Genomic DNA, 24249 nt, shown 5'->3' on the forward strand with positions numbered 1-24249 from the left:
TTCCCTTCTGAAATCAGTGTATAGTAATGGCATCAGTCTTACCATTTTGCAGGCAAACGTATTCTGACTGCATTTAAAATTTTTATGTTTAGCAGTTGTTCAGTAGCTTGTTTCCCTCCCCCTCACTATAAGTTCCAAGACCATTTAAATTTTTTTGAAATCTACAAACAATCTTCATCTGTATCTCAATCAATATTTATATATACTTATGTATGTTAAATCAGTGTTGTAACACTCCATACATTATGTTACCTCTTCTTTAACTATCCTCTACATGTTTAGAATTGGCATTCACCTCTTGAGTGGATTTGTTGTTGTTGTTGGACTCCTGTATTCTGTCTTTCCATGTAAATGACATGTCTGTGTATATTCTTGTTGGCGTGTGTATTTGCACCAGTGTGAAGTACAGAGGTAGATACAGTCAGGTTGACTTTATTCAAAGATATTTCCAGACTTTTTGGAGCCATAAAACATGTTTAATTATTAAAATTTCTTGTGCACATAATTAGTATTTCTCTGGTATGGCATAGGGGGCCATTTACTAGGGACCGTGGACCATAGTTTGGGAATTGCTATTCTGAACCTTGATCATCTACTTGCATTTGTTACCTTTTATGAATGTAACTGGAAAGCAGTGCTTCCAAACTTTTATGTGTATACAGGGTAGTAGTTGGTTAGTTAATAGTTGGTTCTCATAATTCGGATGAATCGATATTCATATATGAATAACTGACATATGCCAGAAAAGTAATTAAAACATTTATAAAAAATGCTAAGAATTTGTGCTTTGAGAAACCAGTGCTGAATTTCTGAAGCTTGTTTCTCCTATAAATCTTTACCTAAGGCAGAACCCACTCAGGCGTAAGTGTAAGCCGATTTAAATAGATCACTGTATAGCATAGGGAGTAATGGAAAGTGATGGTACAAATGTTTTTTACTATTTTAGAAAAGCAGCGGAATAATCTGAAATTGCACGTATATTTGGAAGTTTTCCTTTTTTCTAAATTGGAGTGAGTAATGTGTTAGGATAGAACAGTTATGGTTTTTTTCCCCTAATGTTTCAACATCTGTTGAACAGGACTCTGTATAGAATGTGAGAGTACCACAGCTTGAACACACTGTGCAAGACATTCTTCTGCCTAGAATTTTTTCATTACGTACATTCTTTCTGCCTCTCAAAAAAGGAGAAAGATGTTTTCAGGGAGGAATGTAACACAGATGCAGTGTTTCATTTGACCAACAGGTGATACAGGTTAGCTCACCTTTAAAAAAACTGTGTGTATATTATTTCATTTAATTCTTAACTACTTCTAGCTAAACTGTGGAGCTTGAGCTTCTGTTTTCTTCAGTGCTTTTTCATTTTACTTTCCATCTGTCTGAGATAGTGCTATGCTGTTGAAGTCAGCACCATACTCTAGGAGTTCATCTAAAAACCTGCTACTGCCAGTAATTTCAGTGAAACAGACAAGTGGATCCAACACAGTAAGATTTGTGTGAAGTTCCTGGTCAGTGTTTTCAGTTAAGGAGTTTGATCCTATTAAGAAATTGAGAACCCTAATTTTTAACCCTCGTCTCTCCAAAATTCTGTGTTCAGCTGACCTTGTACTTTTCCAGAAAAAGTGGTAAGATTTTAAATAGAAATGAAAGAATGATAGCAATAGCGTCAATGAGATTCTTGTGCTTTTAAAGTAGAAAGGCAGGATTTGAGAAAGTTATATTGTTGTAAACCATTTCACTATTAATATAGTTAAAGAAAAGCAGGTTGTTTTCAGCATAACCTGATGGCAAGAATTCCCTTCCACACCTTGAAGACGTGGATTCTCTTCCCAACTGCCACTGTCTTGTACTGTGAATTATGAACACATCCCTTCTGTGTGCCTGTGCCTTGTCAACTCATAAAGCATGGTTTTTGAGACGGGATCTATATCTTACATGCGTACAAAAGTTCGATCTACCACAGTGGCTGTATTAAACATGATTTAATTTGCTTGGATTTCTTGTGCGGCAATTGTGTTTAAGCAGTATCTTTTGTAACTTGTTACTGAACACATAAATGAACACATACACAAGTACACTCTGTAGAAGTGTTAAAGTGTGCAATGTTTTCTCAGGTTCCAGTAGCCAGAGCCAGCATTCTCTGGCTCATTGGAGAGTACTGTGAACGAGTTCCAAAGATCGCACCTGATGTCTTGAGAAAAGCAGCCAAGAGCTTTACTAACGAAGATGACCTTGTGAAGTTGCAGATCTTAAATTTGGGTGCAAAGCTCTACTTAACAAACTCCAAGCAGGTAAGCTTAAATCCAGAAGTGTACATAGGTAGGGTTACAGCAGATTTTTTACAGTCTTTATAGATCAGTGGTGATTTTGTTTCTATAAGTAACCAAAACTAATCCGTATTATTCTATGAAGAAAAGCTGAACATCAGTTTCCAAGAAATCTTAACAGACTAAATCTAACCATGAGTCTTTGAGTATGTGCTGAATTGCAAATATGAATGTAGTGATGAGCTGGCTCTTCTTCACGTCTTTTTTTCATGGGTAAGTTGTGGATTTATAATTCACATCAATAGGAAAGATTTATAAATTGCATTAATAATGCCAAATTTGCGATTTTCCAGATATGATTTGCTGTTTTCTGGATCTAAGACCAGAATTTTCAAGAGAGTATTATCAATTGGAGCAAGAAGCTGTTAATTTTTTTCCAGAATATCTAAAAGGAGATGCCAGTAATAGGCCTCATTATGTCTTCCCTTCAGCATTCATCTTAAAGACAGTAACCTGTTTTCCTTTTTCTGTATTTCTTACTATTTCACTTTACCCTGTGAAGAGGGTGTTTTTTTCAGCGTCTCTAATAATAAGATAATTTTTAAATGTCAGAGGGTACAAAAAAGTTGAACTCAGATCTCCAGGAGGCTGAAAAAAATAGCTATGACAGGTGTCAGCTGCCTGTTCGCAATTACAGCACTGTGAACTCTCTGTCTATGGAATACAGCATCTTGACACTAATTTTCCACTTAATTCTAATTAATTACCATAACAGATTGTAAAAACAAAGATTTTTTTTTCCCAAATGTAGAATAAATGTATTTCCAATGTAAGTATATGTATCACATAGTATATATGTAGAATAAATATATATTCTGAAATGCATACACTTTCTGTGCTGCTGGACCTCTTTGTTTTACAACACCTTGGACAGTGCAGGATCTTGTACCTCTGCAACACTGGTGTCTCCTTGTTGCTTGATAGCTATATCCAACTGCAGACTTGATCTGTCTTAAGACTTTATTATTTAGGCCATGTGGGAGATGCACTGTCTTGCAGTGCATTCACATAAGAATGAATGCATGTCCTCTGCTTATACAGTCTAAAATGGGCAGTAACAAAAGGTCACTTCTTTCTGACAGTGCTCATCTTGATGGAAAAGCTGACTGAGCCAAAGAAAGATTGGGTTGATTATCTAAACTATCTCCTTTTGGCCCATTACATAATACTTACTTATTTTCCATCAAATTTTTGTAATTCTACACTAATTTTTCCACACCGTATTTGGCCAAAAATCCATTGCCGACAAGGAGATGATGATTTCTGTGATGCTCATTTGCCGCTTTCACATCTTAATACATTATGAACTGTCATTTTAAGTGTTGCACAACCTATATTCAAATGCAGTAATGATGATAAAGCAGAAGAAACTGCCTTCTGAGGTGCCTGCTGAATTATTAATTGCATCAGAGGGTGTTTTCTTCTTTTAGTTTTAGGTTATGGAAAAATAAGTTGTCTTCCCAAATGGCCAAGTTAATGTACCAAATTTTAACAGAGTAGGTTGATGACTTTTCACTTGATTCAAAGTTCCTTCCAAACTAGAATAAGATGATTTTGCCTTCAGGAGTTGGCAGCAGTCTTCCTATATCTACATCTTTATTCCCAGGAGTAGCTCTTCTTTATCCAGTCAGTATTAAAACATTTCTTTATAGAATGACTTCATTTCCTGAAGTGTCCAGGCATTTTTCAGTCTAATTTCTCAAACTTGAAGGCAAAGCTTGTACACTTGACTGACAGTCTGTCTGTTTCTCCTCATTCCATTTTTTGTCCTTGCATATCTTACCCACCAACAATATGCTTTTTAACCCTTTATCAGTTTAATCTAAAGTTAATGGAGTAATGAAAATCTCAAACATATAATGTCACTTTATTGAAAAGTAGTGGCGGGATAGCCAAGACTCCACACCAACCAAACACATGAAAGGTGTTCTTTCCCCAGGTGAGGGAAAGGCAGGTAAAACTCTTCTGTTAAGTCTTGCGTAGAGAAAAGTACAAAATTCTGGAGGGAGTAAGACTTTGTTATTTTTTTCCATTTCTGTAAATATTTTATTTGCTCATAATTTCCTTAGGAAAACACTTAATGCAGCTTATTCTTAGGAATGCTTTTTAATATTCAGAATTTTTAATAAAAATTTCCAATGTCCTTTAAATCCTGTCATCAATTAATGAATTTTCAAAGACTGTAATTTAAGAAGGAATTTCAGGTTCAATCCTGTCTGGATAAGTACGTAGTAAGAACAGGCTTTCCTCTGTTTGTCTGTGTTGTCTGGTAAACTTGCTTCCATATTTCATCGCTTTGGGACATAAAAATCCTTATGAATATGCTAGATAGCTATCTAAATGGCACTGATACAAGAAAAAGAGTTATGCAGAAAAAGTAATCTAATTACTTTAGAATGTTTCTTGGATATGGCAGGAAGAACAGAAATATTTTGATGTGTTTCTATTATGTAACACCATAGGAGTTCCACCAGAAAAAGTCCCAAGTAGTCCTAGCATGTAAATAGGTCTGTCAAATGTGGTTCAGCACAATAGCCTTATCTTAGGTAGTGAAAGAATCAAGTTACTGCAAGGTGATGATATCAAGGAGTGCATAGATGGCTGTTTTTCTCACATTGTGAGAGAGCCTCTCACCATCTCTCCCAGAGCCTGTTGGTGATACTTGTATTATAAAAATTTTCTAGTGAGGATCTACCAAGAGGTTAATTGCTGCTGATAAAGGAAAGGCATTAAATTCTTAAACAGAACTACTGCCACTAGAAAATTCTACAAATGTTGCTGAAGGATGACTTGAAATATACTTTTCATATTAGCCAAACCAAAATGTGCAAAAAATAATAATAGATTCTAATGGTATGGGGATAAAAGAAATTATGTTGTGCCCATATAATGAGCATGTCCAGATAACAGGTGATGCTGACATAATATATTAAATGTATTATATAATATATCAGAATACTTTGTCTTATGAAGCAGTCATGGTGTCCAGATTCCATCATTTTATCAAATTAACGTATTTGCTCCAGTAGTTTTCAGCTTCTTAGGATATCCCTTTGTTGGAAAAACGGATATATATTAATTCGTTTATTTTTTTATTTTTAATTAATATTAATAGTCTCTATTAGCTACCTCCATGTAGAAAAGCTTTGCTAATTGTTTGGTTGTATTGCCAAAAGAGAAGAAAAAAAAATAGCATTTTTATGCTGCTTTCCTGGAAACTTTATACTGTGTGATGCTTGCAGGGAGATCTCTTGCAGAAATGGAGCATTCTTGCAGAAGTGGAGCATTGTATTGGATGATACAGAAAAGATGTTTTAGGGGAGAGGAAAAAGAGGAGGAAAAAGGAAAGGATCATCGATAAAATGATACCATTGAAGAAAATGCAGTCTTTCAGGATCAACTCTTTATCTAATTCCATCAATGCTTACTGAAAAAGTGCCCACCATGATAGCAAGGCCCTCAGCTCTTCCCATTCTTATAGCAATGCACAGGCAGAGACCACTGTGTTTTATGATCCATTCTGCTGAGCTTTCTGCCATGACAGCAAGGAGCCTTGTTTTGTTTTACAGAGAAGTGATGGCAAAGGCTGCAGGAGGTATCGCTCATTTACTTTAATTCATACTACCTGGGAACCCTCCCTTCCAATTCCATTTAGATTGAACAGCATAAATCCTGCATGAGTACAGATTACATATGTTCTGCCTGATGCAGGTGCTTAAAATTGTATAGCCTGATACAGAAATAGCTTCAAATAAGCTGTGAAAAACATATGGGAAAGTTTTATCTTTCACAGACCTACAACAGTACCTGGAGGAAAAAAAATACATTTTCATAGAACCATTCTTTTTATCCGAGTGAAAAAACAAAAAAATATTTCACTTAAGGGCTTTTTAAACTATGCTTTTATTATTACTGTAATGTAATGACTAATTTATTCAGATCTTTTGGTACCATAGGGTATTTTGTGAAGTGCTTGCATACATTACATTTTATGTGGTTAAAATCAAACCCATTGTTTGTTTACAGGAATTAAATAATATTCTAAAAAATGTTTTTACATTTCTAGAAAAAACTCCCAACTTTCATCCTCAAGGTGGAAGTTATTAAAGTCAGCTGTTCTTAGGAAATTGCACGTAACAAAATTGACTGTTTGTTTTTTTCCCCCCATAATTTTCTGCTTCCATAATTGAAATTGTGTTATTATAACAATAGCGTGATAAAATAGATACATATACAAGGTTGTTTCTTTTTATAAAGAAAATAAATCCTCCTTGACAATACATTTTTAAGTCTGTATTATTCATCTATTCTGAGGTAAAATGCTAAAAATTACTTCCTTAGTATGATTTGGGTTATCTTGCTCTTTTTCTTATTTGCTTGTACATAAAGAAAGTGGCATGCTTCTTTGAAACGTATCTAATGGATACAAGTCCATTCAGCAGTATTGTTACCCTGCTACACCACATTATTTCTAAGATACTGGGAAAGTCTTCTTGATTTTTTTTTCTATATATATGTTTTAAAAATTAACTGAATTATAAAAAAAATTTAATACATTATAATATTCTCAGATATCAAATTAGGAAGTACTATTATGCTGTAAAAAGATGTGATAATATAAGTTGCTCTCTTACATAAATAAATGACCGATATTACTGGAGGCTTTAAGCTCCAAGAAAAAAAATATGGAAGAAGTCTTTTATCCTGGTTTTTAGAGGGCATCAGCAGCTTGCTTTTATGAAAAAGTAACAGCTAAATGCACTGCAAATAATTTGCAGTAATCCAGTTCAGTGATTCATGTGTCTGCTTTAATGGGTCATAATTCAGGGTAAAGTAACTGAGTGCAGTCAGAGTGCAGACACTGCTTATGCCAGGGACAGTATCTCTTCATAAAACACACCTCAGCAGAAGCAGTTTGCCAGCCCCCTAATACCCTCTGATGTTTTGATGTCCTGCATATTTTTCCGATTAAGTTTTGAGTGCCATGTTTTTAGTTGTATTTCCACATTCATTATCCTCACGTAGACCCTTCAGCGGGTTTGCCATATATGATTATTTTTTTAATGATGCCTTTCTTTCCACTTCAGCAGTTTAATAATCTAGCACATGGCTGCTTCTCAGTACTCAGCATTCACCTCCCCAATACAGAAGAGGACATGTGCTTTGGCTTCAGAATTCCATTTGCAGCTTTAGAAATGCATATTCCCTGTGGAACAACATTTGTTTGACATAACCATTCATTTTTATTACCTCTTTAAATATGTTTATCCAGAGTTATCAATAATCATAAATAACTTGTATTCTGTTCTTGTCCTGGTTTTTTCCACAGACAAAATTGCTTACCCAGTATGTATTAAATCTCGGCAAGTATGATCAAAGCTACGACATCAGAGACCGTACAAGATTTATTAGGCAGCTTATTGTTCCGAATGAGAAGAGTGGAGCTTTAAGCAAATATGCCAAAAAAATATTTCTGGTACAGAAACCTGCCCCATTGCTTGAGTCTCCTTTTAAAGGTATAACTGCCAAAATCATTTGGTAAATGTTCATTATGTAAAGTAATGTGGCAGCCTATTCTATTTCAAATATGCTCACATATTGTGTCACTTAGAAAATACAAATTATTAATATGCAGGGATACTCACTCTGCTTACTTGCTTTTCAGTAAGCAAGGTTTGAATGGTGCAAACACCATGCATTTCTCTAATGATAAATCCTGACAAACTGATCCACTTCTGTTCATGTGGATGTTAAATTTTATTTAAATAACAGAAGGTGTGTCTTTGAGGAAAACTATTCTTCTATTTAGGAAAATAGCTCTAGTTGTTTACCTAGACTTGAATAGAAGATTGTTAATGAGACTATTTCAAATTCTTTATGAATCTGAAAGAAATTTAATCTCAGTAGATTAGGTTTTTGTTCTTTTTCTCCAAAATCGTAATTCTCCCTGTGTGTTTTCGCTGTCTTTTTTTAAAGGTAGGAAGTGCTTCCTTGTCTTCTCAAGTTAAAAGATTATCAGGTTATCTTAATTAAAAATGCTCTTTTTTGGTTACAATTTGCAATCTTAATTTTCATACTTACTTAGTCCCAGTTTTGAAGCTATAAAAGGAGCTCTATTTTGAAGAAATACTATTAAAATTCTGGATGTGTTTGTGCCAAGACATGTATATGGATTGTTTAACTGTGCTGTCATTCTTAATATTCACAGTAAAGTAATTTTTAGAGAAGCTACATTTCAGAGCAACACCTCTAAACACACTGACTGATTAGCTTTTTTATTGACCATTATGGGGGAGATTATTGTAATCTATGGACTGAAATCAGTTTTTTGACCTATGAAGAGCTTCCTAGTTTATATTTATTCCATGACATTTGAGGTAATATAATGGCAATTACCTTTACCCCTGATTAAGATTGCTCTTTGTGGTAGAGCTGGTGTTGTTTGTGTGTTTCTCACCTCCCACCCCCTCTCTTTTTTTTTTTAATAGATCGGGATCATTTCCAGCTTGGCACCTTGACTCACACACTCAACAGCCGCGCCACCGGCTACCTGGAGCTGTCGGACTGGCCGGAGGTGGCGCCTGACCCCTCCGTCCGGAACGTCGAGGCAGCCGAGTCGGTACGTCAGCATCATCAGAAGTAACTTTGCTGAAAGCGAGTGTGGGTAGAGACTGTTAGCCTAAAGTTACAAGTATTTAAATACTGCATGTACGCTGTACTGAAGAACTTGGTGCATTTGATCATCTGTGTTGCTTGTTTCGACTTGGAAACAGAACATTTGGAAACCTGCACGCTGCCTGCTCTTTATTTTCAATGAGATAAGTAGGTCAGGGGTAGGCCACTTCTGCTTCACTGGTGGCTTAAATGGGCTTTTCCCCCTTCCATCTCACTTTTTATTTCATACCTCTTATATTCACAGTGCTGCAGTATGTTAATTGCTGTTAACGATGAGTGCGGCTGGCCTGCCAAACTAGGGGGTGAGCTGAGGTTTGTTAATGGAGGAGTCCATGTCTAAACAGAAAAGAGTAGGTAATATAAAGAGAAGCAAGCAGCAGGGGTAAATATTTTGTGTGTTTCAAAGTGTAAAGTTTGGAATAGGTGGGAGTTTAGATAATCTGGAAAGAATTAGGGAAGTTTCTAGTAGGAAAATGTCACCTATTAGGGCACAAATAATTTTGTGACATGACAGGGCTGGTCTTCTACTACCAATAGCTTTTTGTTACTGGATTGTAAACTCAGAGGCAAAGTCGTGTTCTGTTACCAGGGTGTTGATTTGTGCATCAGGTACCACAGTACATGTCGGTAAAAGCTATTGAGCAGTAACAGAAATATAAATATATCAGAATGTAGTTTGCTGATTGTGCTCCCGGAGTTAAGTTATCGTAACAGGTGTAGCCCGACAAGCACGTGGACTGTGTCAGGAGGTAACTTGCACAGTAATTCACACATTAATTAATTTGCATATACAGTGTTAGGCATAGATTGGGTACAGAACACTCTAAAAAATAGAAATTGCAGAAGCCAATGGGCAGCAGTGTGGTAGAACAGACAGTCTCTTCAGTAATACTTGTCTACCTTATATACATTTCAGGAAAAGAGACTTTTGTGTACAAATTTCTGAAAGCTTTTATGGGGGGGACCTAAAGGGAGTCAGCTCAAGAGAAGCATTATAAATGATAAGGTTGGCATGAAAGAGAGAGTGGAGACACCTTTGTCCATAGAAACAGAAAGCATTGCAGGAAATTGATCAAGTGGAGTAACATCCATCTACAACATACTAGAAAACATATCCCTCCAACCATTTGAACCTCAAAACAAATGAAAATCCTACCCTGTGTTTTTTTCAAGTATTTTCTTTGGGTAGTGTCCCATTGACACTAATTTTGTGGTTCCTCTAATGCTGCATGTGCCTACACAATGTATATGAGTGAAGCTGAGTTGTTAATCTGCAATCCACAGTTAAATTGTCATGCATACATAAAAGAATATTGGCTTTTTAAATTACCAGTTGCTGGGTGGAGCATTACAAAGCTTAAGAGTGTGTGGAGACACCTTTGTCCATAGAAACAGAAAGCATTGCAGGAAATTGATCAAGTGGAGTAACATCCATCTACAACATACTAGAAAACATATCCCTCCAACCATTTGAACCTCAAAACAAATGAAAATCCTACCCTGTGTTTTTTTCAAGTATTTTCTTTGGGTAGTGTCCCATTGACACTAATTTTGTGGTTCCTCTAATGCTGCATGTGCCTACACAATGTATATGAGTGAAGCTGAGTTGTTAATCTGCAATCCACAGTTAAATTGTCATGCATACATAAAAGAATATTGGCTTTTTAAATTACCAGTTGCTGGGTGGAGCATTACAAAGCTTTACCAGCCTTCGGTGTTTAAAAGGAAGCCAGGATGTCTCTAGAGCCATACACCATTGCCAGTCACTGTTAGAGCTCTTTCAAAACTTAGTCCTCCAGATCAGAGTGATCACTGAGGCAGACCTCTACCCTGCTATTGATATAGCTATCTGCATATTTGGTTTTCTAGTGGCCTGAGTTTTTCTTCTACTTGCCTCGTAGTATAGGGGGAAACGGAAAGAAAAAAAGTCAAGCGAAATTCCTGCCACATTCTAGTGTTCTCCTGATGGTAAGAATTACTTTTATTTGGAGAACTGAAAACAAAGTGAAATATAATTCCTCTGTGGCTGCTGGAACTAGTGCTGCCTACTGGGTCCACATCTGTTTTCCCCTTAAAACTTTTAATGATAAAGGTGAGGACTAGCCATATTTACCCTTCATTCTAGTCATAGGCTAAACTCAGCTGGACCTTGAGATAAAACTCTGAAACTTCAGGTTCTTTTGGCATAGAAATTCATTTATGGATTGTGATGGGTTTCATCTGCCTTAGTAGACCTTTTTCCAGACTCTCTAATAGACATAACTCATGTTTTATATTTACGTACAGAACTTTTCACTCTTCTAATTGTGCAAAGTAAGAGAAGTTTTAATAGTGTATCTTGACTTGCCTAAGATAAATTATTAAGAAACTGCTTTTAATACTACTACTGTGATCCTTTTCCTTTGCTGTGTTGTGTCTTTGTATTGCTGATAGTAAAACTAAGCTTAAGTTGAAACTTATTTACAGGCAAAGGAATGGACTGGAATTCTAGGTAAGACAAAGAAAGAGAAAGCTGCAGAAAAGTTCTACTCTGACTCAGAAGAGGAAGAAGATGAATCTGCTAGTACTAGTGCATCAGGTAGGTATTTGGAAAGCAACTTACATCTCCACTGCCTGGAGAACTGTATCTGCAGAATTGGCCACTACTTTAAAAAAATCTGAAAAAAAAAATCAGAAAAATAAAAGGGAGAGCTATGTATAAGATCAGGAAGTCAGGGATAAAATTTTGCGTTCACTATAGCTGTTTCATAACTGCTAAATTTACAGATATGGATTTTGTGTTTATTAAATAAGTTATAATTTGCTTTGTTTCCCAGTTGAAAAAAGTGACATACTGTTTTCATGCAGCTTTGAGTCTAGTAGTGAGAGTTTGTAGCTAGAATTAAAACTAAAGGCACCCAATATTTTGCAGAAACACCCATATGCTTGACTGTTGGGAAGCCTAAGTGTTGAGTGTTTTTTGGAATTCATTTTTTATGAAGTACTATTTCGATAGGATGTGCTGCTGTGTTGATAAATGGCTAAACTTGTTTAACTATGTGGTCTTCCATAGAGTTTATTCAGTAAACTGTATTGTAATATTGCTCTCAAGTTCTCTGCAGCGTTTTCTATTTATTATAATGGGAGTGATGATGAAGAAGGTAACTAACAGCTATCTATCAAATTCAGTGAGCAAAGGTTATTTTGACCAGTCTGCTACTTAATGCCAGATAGACAGTTTGCCCAGACAGCTATTTCCAGTAGATGTTAATATCATTCAGATGTAATAAAGAACATCATTCTCCCAGGTCCTGGCTTTAGACGCATAAAGTATTTGGCATTAGAGACTTAAAAGAATTACCAGCATCTGCTTGAATGGAAGAGGGGCACTTTAAAATGTTGGAATCATATAATATGCTGAGTTGGAAGGGACCCATCAGAATCATCAAGTCCAACTCCTGTCCCTGTATAGGGCACCCCAAGAATCACACCATGTACCTGAGAGCATCAGCCAAGTGCTTCTTGAACTCAGGCAGGCTTGGTGCTGTGGCCACTTCCCTGGGGAGCTTGTTCCAGTGCTCGACAGCCCTCTGGGTGAAAAACCTATTCCTCATATCCAACCTAAACCTCCCCTGATTCAGCTTCCTGCCATTTCCCCAAGTCTTGCTATTGGTCACAGAAGGGAAGAGGTCAGTCCCCTCATGAGGAAGCCATAGAGTGCAATGAGGTCACCTCTCAGCCTCCTCTTCTCCAAGATGAATAATCCAAGTGACCTGAGCTGCTCCTCATAAAACATCCCATCCAGACCCTTCACTCTCTCCTTTGGACACTCTCCAATAGCTTGATGTCCTTTTTATGTTGTGGTGCCCAAAATGGAGCTTCTTGCCTCTCATTCCTAACCTGAGAAAATACACAGAGGAAGTGCTTAAGAATTGTGTCACTGAAATTCATGATCTCTGAAGCAAAAAAATAATATGTTCACTTTAGATATTTGAATGTTTGGTAACTATATGATTAATTAGAGGATGAATAATTTATTTAAATCAGTAATTCAGTCATCATTAGTATTAGTATTCAAGAACATATTATCTAATAAACAATTATAATCTTGCAATTAAGTGAATATATAGATCAGAGAATTTGAGGTCATCTCCACATCTTGCTAGGATTACGTAATTTTGAAGAATACACATACAATTAATTTATGATTGGGCTTTCTAATATGATAAACTCTAATACTGTAGGCTGAAGAGGACAGGTCTTTAACCAATGCACTTTTGTAAACATTAGGGGAAAGGTATTTTCTTGCCTGCTTTTGACACAAGGTAAATAATGCTAAAGCTTGCAATCAGAGCTTAAAATACTAAAAAATTATTTATTTAAAACAAATTTGCATTTTAAAATACTAATTATGTAGGATGTTTAGAAAAATATTGTAAGAGTTGTTTTTTTTTCAGAGAGCGAGTCTGGCAGTGAAAGTGAGGAGGAAGACAAGGAGGAAGACAGCAGTGGTGAGAGTAGTGGGAATTCCTCTTCCAGCGAAGAATTAAGTGACACCGAATCAGACAGCAAAGAAAGTACTGCAAAGAAAACATCTAAAGCTGCTGATGAAAGGTAGCTGTGGATTTGTATGGTTTTAATTTTTTTTGTGATACTAGCTGTTAAATCACTCTTCCTGTAAACAGTGTGCTCAGTCTTTTTGGGGTATATATTGGCCAAGGAGTGTTATCTCCTGTTTCAGTGGATGTCAGTAACATTCAGTGTATGAACTGGGTTCGTATTTTCATTAATAAGATTACTCTTACGTTTGGAATTAATTTCTGACCAGTAAAATCTTGGGTGGCTTTTTGAAAATTGATGTAACCTTGGGAGGCTGAATAAGTGATCAAACAGTTGTGTGAAACACTTAATTACCTTTTGCAGCAATTTTGCTGAGAGCTAAAATTAAGTCCTTCAACACTTTGCCATTATGTAACTAAGACAATTGATTTTTCTAAATAATGTTATATTAAAAAGATTATGATCAAATATTAGAGGCAAGGGCTGTGAAGAGAAACGGTCGTAAGATATTTAAGTGTTAGCGCTTTTTAAGATTGCCCATTATCAACAGCATTATCATGTATTAAAGTATCATTAAAATTTTGAGTAATTGGGGCTAATACCTTGGATTGTATGAATCTGTTTCTTCCACTGCTGTCAGCAAGTGGCCTCTGCAGACATGATCGCCCTTTAAAACTCTGTAGTCTGCTGCCAGCTCACTTGATGAGTTTGCAGCTCAGCTCAGTCGTGGCTGACAGCGCTGATTGGGGCGCAGTACGCACTCTGCTCCTTTTATTACAGACAGTAATTAAAGCAGCTCGCCTTGCCACTTCCATAACAAACACAGCATAATGCCCTAATTATGACTTTATTAATTTAAGTCAGGATTTAATGATTTTAAAAGTGATTTATATTGGTTTTCCTGTTCAGAACAAATGAAATCTGTAGGTTAAATTAATACAGGCTTTTCATCATCGCAAAGTTAAAAAGCTAGTTACCAGTAAATTCTTTTCATTAGAATGACATCTGAAATTTTAAGCAGTAAAGTAAACAATGATTACCCATCAAAACTGGCTGCTGTACAATAAAGTTGCATTTCTAATCTTCTAATCTAGTTTCAAAGATAAGCTAAGGTAAATTGTCAAAAAAACCCGTACTTTGTTTATATAATGGGTTCACAGTAACTTACTTGTTGCTGCAACTACAGCTTCTCTTCAATGGCAATGAAGAAAATGTAGATAATTTTGTCAGTACCTGTGTTATTCATTGTGAAGAACAAACTTTAAACACTGTATGTAGTAATTTTTTATGTTTAGCCCATTAACCTCAAACAAGTTTTCAGTGTTGTATTATTGAAACATAGTTTTGATAGTACCTATTTTCTACGCTGATTTTGACAACGAGATATGTTACATGAGAGTCTTTTTGTGAAGTGTACTCTTGTGATTTTTAGCTTTGCAAGCTTCAAGTTTACTGCTTTCAGTAAAAAATGCTTTTTGACTAAAATTTTGGGGGCAGATTTCAACTTCAGTTACATTAGTAGGCATTGTTAGCATAGCTTAGATGTAAATACTGATTTTTAATATTTTTTATTAAATTTTATTCAGACAATTCATTCCTGGTAAGTTCTTGGGAGGTAGGAAGGCATTGCCCTGTTTTCCTTCTTGAGACATTAGATTTTTCTATTCCTCTCTGTATTTTTCCCTTCTAAAAATGCAGCATAGTACCTTCTTTTGTACAGCTCCTAAAACCAAGTGAAAATTCGTAACAACTTCATTTGAGTCCAGAGGGACTCTTAATAGTTGAGTGGTCTGGATTTGTTTAATTATTGTTGACCTTGTTACCCTTCAAGCACTTTAATAACTACTTTATTGTCTTGGGGAGGAAGCTGAATCAGGTGATGTACAAAGCACCTGATTTGGAAGTATAAAATGGCTGCAGATCCAAGAACAGAGATTTTTTTTTTCCTATATGCAATGCTAATTTAACTTTATGATAGCTGTTAGATTTCCTGCAATATTTCTAGGTAGTAACCCCAACCCTCCAGCCAGTGATCTGCTAATTGGCACTTTTAGTATTATTAGCAGCAAACAAGGAAGATTTTAATACTATTTAGTACATGTTAACACAGAGCAACATAATCCAACACTTTACTCTGTGAAGAATAGTGTCTCTGAAGTCCATTAGCTGTGAGGTACTCAATATGATCAAGGATGTCAGAATGTTGTAACTCTTCTGTATAAATTCTTTAATGGGTTGAAATACTTGTATGTGTTACAGATTTTATTTCTACACAGTTTGTTTTAGAAGAATTAACAAATGAATTAATTCAATGCATTGATTTTACTTTTTTGTGCAATACTACTTTGCAAAAACATATTATAACCCATCAAAATTCTGTTAATCCTAGGTGGAATGGTCTGAAAATTTCTTTATATCAAAAACTGTATACTTGATGCATGCATTTATATTTTATTATTTAATTCGTTCACAGATTTGTTTCCCTGTTTTGATGGTTCAGATTATATGTGATGATTTATTGTGTCATGTGATAGAACAATTTTTGGTAACCTTAAGTTAGCTACTACTTCTGCCATTTTAGCTGAGTTTTTTAACATGAATAAATAGTGCCTTAAAACTCATTTTAAAAGACTTTGAGGTGTTGACTTAGGATATTCCCTAAGCAGATTCCTTTGGTGGTTTTACATGTCTTTGAATTTTTTTATCAATATGTAGTGATTCAGAGGACATTAAAATAAAAGCAAAGGGGATCTCCAAAAAGAGAAGCACATCTAGTTCCTCTGGTACAGAGTCCACATCATCAGAAGAAAGTTCTTCAGATTCCAAGTCAGGATCAGACTCTGAAAATGACTCTGAGTCTGGAAAATCTAGAAATGTTACATCTAATAAGGTAAAGTACTTTTTTTTTAAACCCCTATAAAATATTAAAAGATGCATCTAATCATCTATATGTGTTCTTTCTGTGGAAATGGAGATGTGTAATGATTTTACAAATAACTAAAAATAAAAAAATTCTGAAAAAAAATGTTGGCCCTTTCATAAAAAAGACTAATTCTAAAGCAACTTGGTAGTCAAGCAAATTAGTTGTATATATATAATTACTACAGGAGCTGAGTCTTACAGGAAAAAAACCCAATAAACTAACGTTAGTACATTGTTTCAAGACAACTCTAGAGAAACCACTAGGTTTCTTTTAAAAATTCCTGTTGAATTTGAGAATAGTACACTTAATGCATCTATAATTGAGGTATATACATAGATTAGTAGAATAAATTTTCGTAATGAGTAATCAGCTTTTTATTGCTGTATGTGTTTGATAGCAATAAAGCTTATAAAGGGTTCCATTACTTCTAATGGTATTAGCTTTCTTACAGTATTTACAGAGTAGTGAACTTCCAAATACATTTTTTTTTAACTTGTATTTGGAAATGTGTGAAGATTCAGAAGTGTTCAAGAAAGCCATTTGTATATCAGTTATAATGGCTTACCTTGGTGAAGAAAAAAAGAGGTTAAAAGTTCATTTTACTCAAATAGGCATTATAGAGCTAAAGCTATTAGCATGAATTGGTTTGTGTTTCTCTACCTACTTTTAATTTAAAAATAAATAAATGAGGAACTTTATGCTAAATATGTTATGGTAGAAAAAGATTTCTGAAATTTATTTTTCAGTTATCAGATTATTTTCTGTGCATTTCTTTCTATGTATTTTATAAAAATCTGAAGGGTAGAATTGTAGCTCAGATGCTACCGTTTTAGTACTGATAGGTGTATTTTGAAACCTAAGTGATGCTCTGATGCATTTTAAATTAAGCCAACACATTTCGATCAGGACTCCTATACGGATTGCTGAGTAGTCAAAGCAGACATTGTTTGTTGTATTTAATGCAATTGTAGAAGCTGTTGGACAGGTGTGTTTTGAGCATTTAACGTGAAGGCTGTAGCTTCATTAAGCTGTTTTGGTGTGCGTTTCATTTAATTAAGGAGGTAAGACTCTCCATTTCTCCAAATCTTGAACTTACGTTGTTCATGGTCTTTGTTTTTTAACATTTGGAACTCTGAGTTAACTTTAAGTTCTAATCTATTCCCTTCTTAGTAATTACTAAGTAGAACAGAAATAAGAGTGTGGTATTTGACAAATGGAAGACATTGTGTTTCTGTGGCTTGATCATTGTTTTCTGCCCAAATAGCACACTGGGTAACATGCCTGTGTCTACGTTTTTTCTAGTAGAGAAGCCAAACTGGGTCTTGGCAAAAAATTGTAGCACAACAAATGTAACCTGAATCCTCTCAGAATAAGCTCCTTTTGACACAAATTAATTCTAACAGTTTGCAGTTTCTCATTTTAGCACAGTATTTTTTCACCAGAAAATAACAGGTTTTGTTCTGAGAACCCACTGCAAAACTATACTTAAACAGCAGTGCCTTCTTCCTGCTGCATTAGTCCATTTTTCTTAGGATATCAGCACCATTGTTCATTATTTCTTTCACTAGTTGTCTGAACAGTTCTGGTTCTTTCAAAAGATTTGTGAGGACTGTTAGGTGGAGCTAACTGATGATAACCTAGATAAGCCCTTCTAAGCTGGAAAGAAAAGCAGTTATTACCCAGCTTTGAAGAGCATTATAAATAAAGTCTTGTATAGAGCCCTTCTGTCAACATACATTTCAAATGAACTACCCATATTTATTTTACATCCAGGAAAATCTTGGATATTTTCTGCTTCCAACCTGGTATCTTTTCAGGCCACCCAGGAAGCAGACGTTTTCAGTGAGGCTCTCAGAAATGCACGTTTTTATTCTGATAGATTTTTATTGGAGGAGTCATTCCTTATATTATTCTGCTACAGGGTATTCTGAATTTAGTCAGTGTGTATGGAGAGAAGATTCATTAGGGTTTCCTTTCCTTTTAAATAAGAAAGAAAACATGTTCTAAAATACATATTGATAAGAGTAGTTAGTAGACTCTTATTTTATATCTTCTTAGTTTGACACACATTATGAACTAGCTGATGTTTTGGTTGGCGTTTACCATACTGTGTATTTTGTTGGGTACTGTTGCCATGTTCAGCAGATTTTTCATAATAAAAAGGGTGATTACACTCACATGGGAGCTTAATTTGTGCATACATCCATGCATTCACAACCATTCAAAAAGGTTAAAAAAACTTCAGATTGTTTTTCCTGGATATATTCTTAATGCTTTCATGTTTTTTTCTCTTCAGTAATCATTTTGAAAAAGCTGTTGTGTTCACTGTAATTGAGCTGCAGAGAATAGAAAAGTCACCCTCTTGCACTGCAGTGTTATATGTCCTTTTGAAATACGGATTGTTAGAGATGTTCAGATACATATTATGCTGTAAGCATAAATACTGTAGAACTGAAATGCAGATTTGAGGATGATGCATATATAAGTAGGTGTCTACAGTGTGATTTTAAAACCAGCTACTGCTGACCTCCTTATACAAGTATAATATAGTCACTCAGCTGTTAAAAACCTGATCCACTATTTAAAAAATATACAAAAACAAATTGTCTATCCTTCTGCCTGATCTCTTTTCAAGTGCTAACACAATGGAAACAGTGGGTGATCTGTCAGTGCATTTGGATTGTCAATGATGGTTTTGTATAAATATTGAGAGGATAAGAAATAAAATTCACACAGCAAAATATGATTTCATCTGCCTTTTCTCTGCAGCTCCATGGCTCATGCTGCGGTGTGAAATTCTCATTTTACACACTTTGCAGGCGGAGCACATGAATTATGCATTGAGCAAGAGAAATCTCCTGCTTCAAGTCCTATATGCATTTACCAGGTTCTATCTCTATTACCAAGATGAATTGCAAATGGAGAAATGTTTGATGGAATATAGCTTAACTTCTTTGTTTAGTATTCTGCTTTTCCCGTAGTGGAATTTCGTGGTAGGAAACTCTGTGGGTTATATTGTAGACCTATTTTTTTAAAAAAGATGAAAAATTACGTTACAGAGAAATGACAGACACGTCAGAGCCTTTTTATTGTCTAGATTTTGAATGCAAAGCTTTTTTCATTCAACAGAAAAATCTACTGGTAGTGTTTGTTGCAGTCATTGCTATTTGTTATTCCTAGAAAGCAAATCAGTTTTCTTTTCTTGGAAAAAAACAAGTTAGAATATAATCATGTTTGTAATAAGCAAAGTCCATTTAAATAGATTCCTTTGGTGTTTTGTACAGAATAGGATACAATTAATATATATGTGTATCCATAGATAGAAATAAAAAAATAGATATGAAAAAATGTGTTTATATAGCATGCATGTACACACATATGTATGTGCATGTGTATGTGCATGCATGATCATACTTGCAACATTAGCTTTATCTTGATTTAGTTAGCATCTGATTTTACACTTTCCAGATGGTAGGGTTGTTTTTTGTTTTGTGGGGGGGGTTTGTTGTTGTTTATGGGTGGTTTGTGTGGGTTTTTTGCAGTAAACTGATGTAGTTTTAGTACAGTGTTCTGCTACAATGTGCCATGGAACTTTTTCATCCCGTATAGTACCTTGATGTAATGTTTCTATACTTACACTTTATCCTAGGACCATTTTATTTTATTTTGAAGTACAAGAAATAAATTCTCTTGAAGGATTTTATCCTCATTTTTAAAGATTAATTACATGGTGGATTCAAGATAGTGCAGAAATGTATTTTATCATATACAATTATATACCAAGCTTTGTGACACATACTTAGTGACTACTTCAGAATGGCAAAGTAAACAGCAGGAAAAACAGACTGAAGCATACTATTTGTGTTATTTGTGCCATGGAATGTCCTCAGTGAACAGACTGACAGTACGAGGAAGTCTTGGCTCTACCTCCTAATTTATTTTTAAACATCTTCACCTAGCAATGCTGCTGCTGGCAGAACTGAAGCATATTCAAAATTCTCATCCTTGTACTATAGTCTTTCATGGGGGTGAGCCACTTTTTGTAGACTTCAATTGGCTGGATAGTAAAAAGGAATGGATAAATCCCAACACTACTGGAATAATTAGCAAATACAGAACTCCAGCTAAAAATAAGCTTTGAACCTTAAACATATTTGAAGACAGAATGGTATCTTATAGGTAAGTGGGGTTAGGGAATGAGTGAGTTTGAAAATTGAGGAATTTTTTTAGAATATATTTGGTGTTGATCTAAAAATATTTTTTTTAAATAGTGGCTTCCTTTCTTCTCTATCCAAAAAATTCTTCTCCTCCTAAAATATCTAAAGCACATCTAAATGATGTCACATAAGTGACTATTGTCTGTCTGAGCCACGGATTTATTAGAAGAAAATTATAAGCAATCTCATTTTGGCTCAGGTCAAGGCTGGTAGTCATTAGCATCAGCAGCTTCAAATAGCAAGAACGTTAGCTAGTTGCCTTCATGTTCCTTGGTGGGAACCATGGAATTTGTCCCAAAATTGGAAAAAAACACAACATCTCAGCATTATTGTTAGTTTGCAACTGATGATGAGGCTGAGAGACTAGAAGAAAGGGAATGCACCTTTAGAAAAGAGTAATTTTATTCTGTCATGTTAGTCAAATAAAGTGATTCTAGCTGCTGAGTTTCTGAGAGGACTCCAGTTGTCTGAGAGGACAGAATTTGTATCCAGCATGCCTGAAGAGACTGTGACAGCTTGCAAGTAATGCTTAAGAAATGGAGGCCTGGATGGGCATATGGAATTTTGCTGATTTATTTAGACCACTTCGTTTATTAGAAAAGGTAAAAGAATAATATATGTAATGTATTTGGCTCTCACATACTGTTGAGTTGGAAACTGGGAAAGGTTGACGGAAATGTCACTTTTGGATAGACTACCTTTAAGTTACATGTAATACCTTTGGTAGTGAGCAATGTTTTAAGGTCTAAAGTCAATTGACAAATTCTCAGAGTATGACAAAACCTTCTGACTGGTGAGTGAGCCAGAAAGAGCAGAAGGAGTTCCTCAGCCAACCCAGATGATTAAGATATGGCATGATGATTAAGCATCTGGGATCTTATTAGTGGACAGAAGTAGTTTGATGAAAAAACTGTCTGATGAGCATCCAGCAGGTAATGTGTCCCACTTCGAGCTACATCTAAAAATCAATAGGTTTACTAAACCACCCTATTGGCAGTCCATATTGAGCAGAGACACACTAAATTCTGTCCTGAATCATCACTGTCTAGCATGTTCTGTAGGTATGAGTAACACTCACTCTTACTAGTTTTGTTTAAAACATTTTCTTTAGCTGTACTGAAGCAAAATTTGTTGAAGTAGTCTGGCACCAAGATTACTCTATTATTGCTGTATGCCTTACTTAAAGCACTATCAATCCTTATTATTAGAACTCATCTTAAGTCTTAAAACTAAACTTCTTTCATGACAAAAATCAACTTCTCTTATTTGACCAGCAATTATGTAAAATCCCACTAGATCATGGGGCAGGATTCTATTCTCCTAGGTAAGTGCATATAACACTACTTTTATGGAATAGATTTGTTCCCAGGTCTTCATAGGGAAACAAGAGATGCTAGAACCCACCACTCAGCTTCTGTCTCTTTTTTTAAAGGCCTGAACAAAGGTGTCTGATCTGTCACCACAAGGTTTTTTTTAGTATCAGCTATTATTAATGTTAAACAAAGACATAGGCTTCATAGGAGTAAATAAATGTGAAGTTTAGTTTCAGCATATCTGTACAAAGTAATCTTTTTTAGTAGGTGAACTCTCTGAATTCCAAGGCCTGTAAATGGGTACTTTTTCTTTTACAGCAGAGAAAATACGCTTTCTGAAAGTACTAAAGACTTTTCTTTTGCTGATGTGGTAAAAGGTGAAATATTCATGTATTTTTACAGAAAGAAGAAAAACCAGTACAAGATAGAAAAGCTCCAAATAAAAAGGACGTGTTTCTCTTAGATTTAGATGATTGTAAGTATAATGACTAAAACCTCATTTTTCCCATGATATACATGCAATTAATTTAATTAAATAACTTTTAAATATCTGAAATGTTGGTTCTGTTAATTTTTTGTACCAGTTTCCTGACCAAAAGAAAAATGTCTTAAATTATCAACTTATTTTTAAGCATACTAAACAATTATTTTGAGAATTTTTGCAAGTTTGGACTTCTATTACTGGATTTTACTTGTGCAACGTCTGTGCAACCTATGAACCAGTTGTGGTACAATAATAAGATACTAAAAATTAAGATTTTGAGGAACAGATTAGGATGTATTCTTGCAAGGGTAAAGTAGAGCTGGTACTCATTCTTTCCTATACTTTGTAGTAACATTCTTCAAGATTACTTCTAGAGGTACAACATGTTAGAATTGCATTCATATGTATTTTGCACATAACTTGTAAAGGAAAATATGCTGCATAGAATAGAGCAAAAAGTGGCAAAAGAGGACAAAGTACTTTTAAAGTAAATAACGTGATCTATGCATATATCAGGTTTATTTATATTTTCATTGTTTCAAGTTATGTATCAATTGCCTTTTTACTTGTAGTCTGTCCTGTGACAACTCCTGTGGCAGTTCCTACAGCGCCTGTTTTGTCCCCAAGTTTAACAGCAGACCTAGAGGGATTAAATCTGTTGAGTTCATCAGTCATTGATGTGAGTAGCCTTTTAAAAGTGGGGTGGCTAGGGGGGTGGAAGTACCTTAATTTATGCATTTCGTATGTTTTTATAGCAGTCATTAAATTGCTTTATTTAAAGTACTTTCACCTGTAAAGGTCTCGTATGAAATTCTGAGTTACATGCAGGTCTGGCATCTTTTCTTGATCCGTAATAATTATGTTCTGTAATGTGGAGGAAAGTATGAATACTACATGTCTGAGAACATTCCTTCAAGGATTTCTAACTTCTTTCAATTTTTCTTTTTCTTTGCCTCAGGGAAACTTTAATTCACAAATTTAGTATCCATACTATACCAGTCTTTCAAATGATCTAGTTTCTACATTATCAAAGAAAACCTATAAGAAAATAACATATCTCTTAATCCTCAGCCTGTTTGTTTATCGTATGTGCCTCCAATTATGACATTTTTCTACTTGAAAGTAATTTTTCATGGGCATACAAAGCATAGCCCCTGGGTGCAAATAAAAACGGTATAGATTTACAATCAGTGGTGTATCAGTATGTGTCATGATTCATTCTGTTAGTGCTTTCTGCTTTGTGGCACTTTCCATTAGGGAATCTCAAAACTATAGGTATAATTAAGGTTAGCAAAGTCATGGAGGTAGAGGGCATTTCTTTCTTGGGGAGGAGGATAGTAATTTCCGTTCTATTTTTTTATTTTTGCTTTTTCATAGTAATTTTGTGTGTCCAGTTTAAATTTGCAATATAATACGGAATTGCAGCAGTACAACAAAGAATACTTATCCTTGTTAAAGTGAAGGAGAATGACCAGAAAAAAAGTCCAGAGGCACAGACATTTTTTTAGATTAGCCTTATTTCTAATCAGGCAGGTATATATAACCTGCACTGCAATTTTAATAATTGTTGTTGAAGTAGTTTATGCTGGCTTTGCGAGCAGTACATTTGCAAAATCAAACACTTCTTACTTAAAGAAGGTTCATAAAATATTTTACTCAAGAAATAAATTATCTTAGCTGATGATTTGGTTTCATGTTTACAGGCTTTAAAATTTGGTGCTGAAAAGGTAGACTTTCAGACAATGTGTTGGATATTAGCCTTACCTAATTTAAA

General features: G+C 35.0%; 1 protein-coding gene across 1 annotated transcript in view; it reads left to right on the plus strand.

Annotated features, from left to right (window-relative positions):
- AP3B1 (adaptor-related protein complex 3, beta 1 subunit) overlaps window positions 1–24249 on the plus strand; it is a 151930-nt gene that overhangs the window by 78565 nt on the left and 49116 nt on the right. Inside the window, exons 15-22 of the mRNA XM_010005389.1 lie at window positions 2112–2288; window positions 7654–7840; window positions 8813–8943; window positions 11466–11577; window positions 13436–13592; window positions 16254–16423; window positions 22392–22466; window positions 23048–23154. Of these exons, the coding sequence (XP_010003691.1) occupies window positions 2112–2288; window positions 7654–7840; window positions 8813–8943; window positions 11466–11577; window positions 13436–13592; window positions 16254–16423; window positions 22392–22466; window positions 23048–23154 (1116 nt within the window). The remainder of the gene's footprint in view (window positions 1–2111; window positions 2289–7653; window positions 7841–8812; window positions 8944–11465; window positions 11578–13435; window positions 13593–16253; window positions 16424–22391; window positions 22467–23047; window positions 23155–24249) is intronic.

This window comes from Chaetura pelagica, unplaced genomic scaffold (assembly GCF_000747805.2).
Source record: "Chaetura pelagica isolate M959 unplaced genomic scaffold, ChaPel_1.0 scaffold37, whole genome shotgun sequence".
NCBI lineage: Eukaryota > Metazoa > Chordata > Aves > Apodiformes > Apodidae > Chaetura > Chaetura pelagica.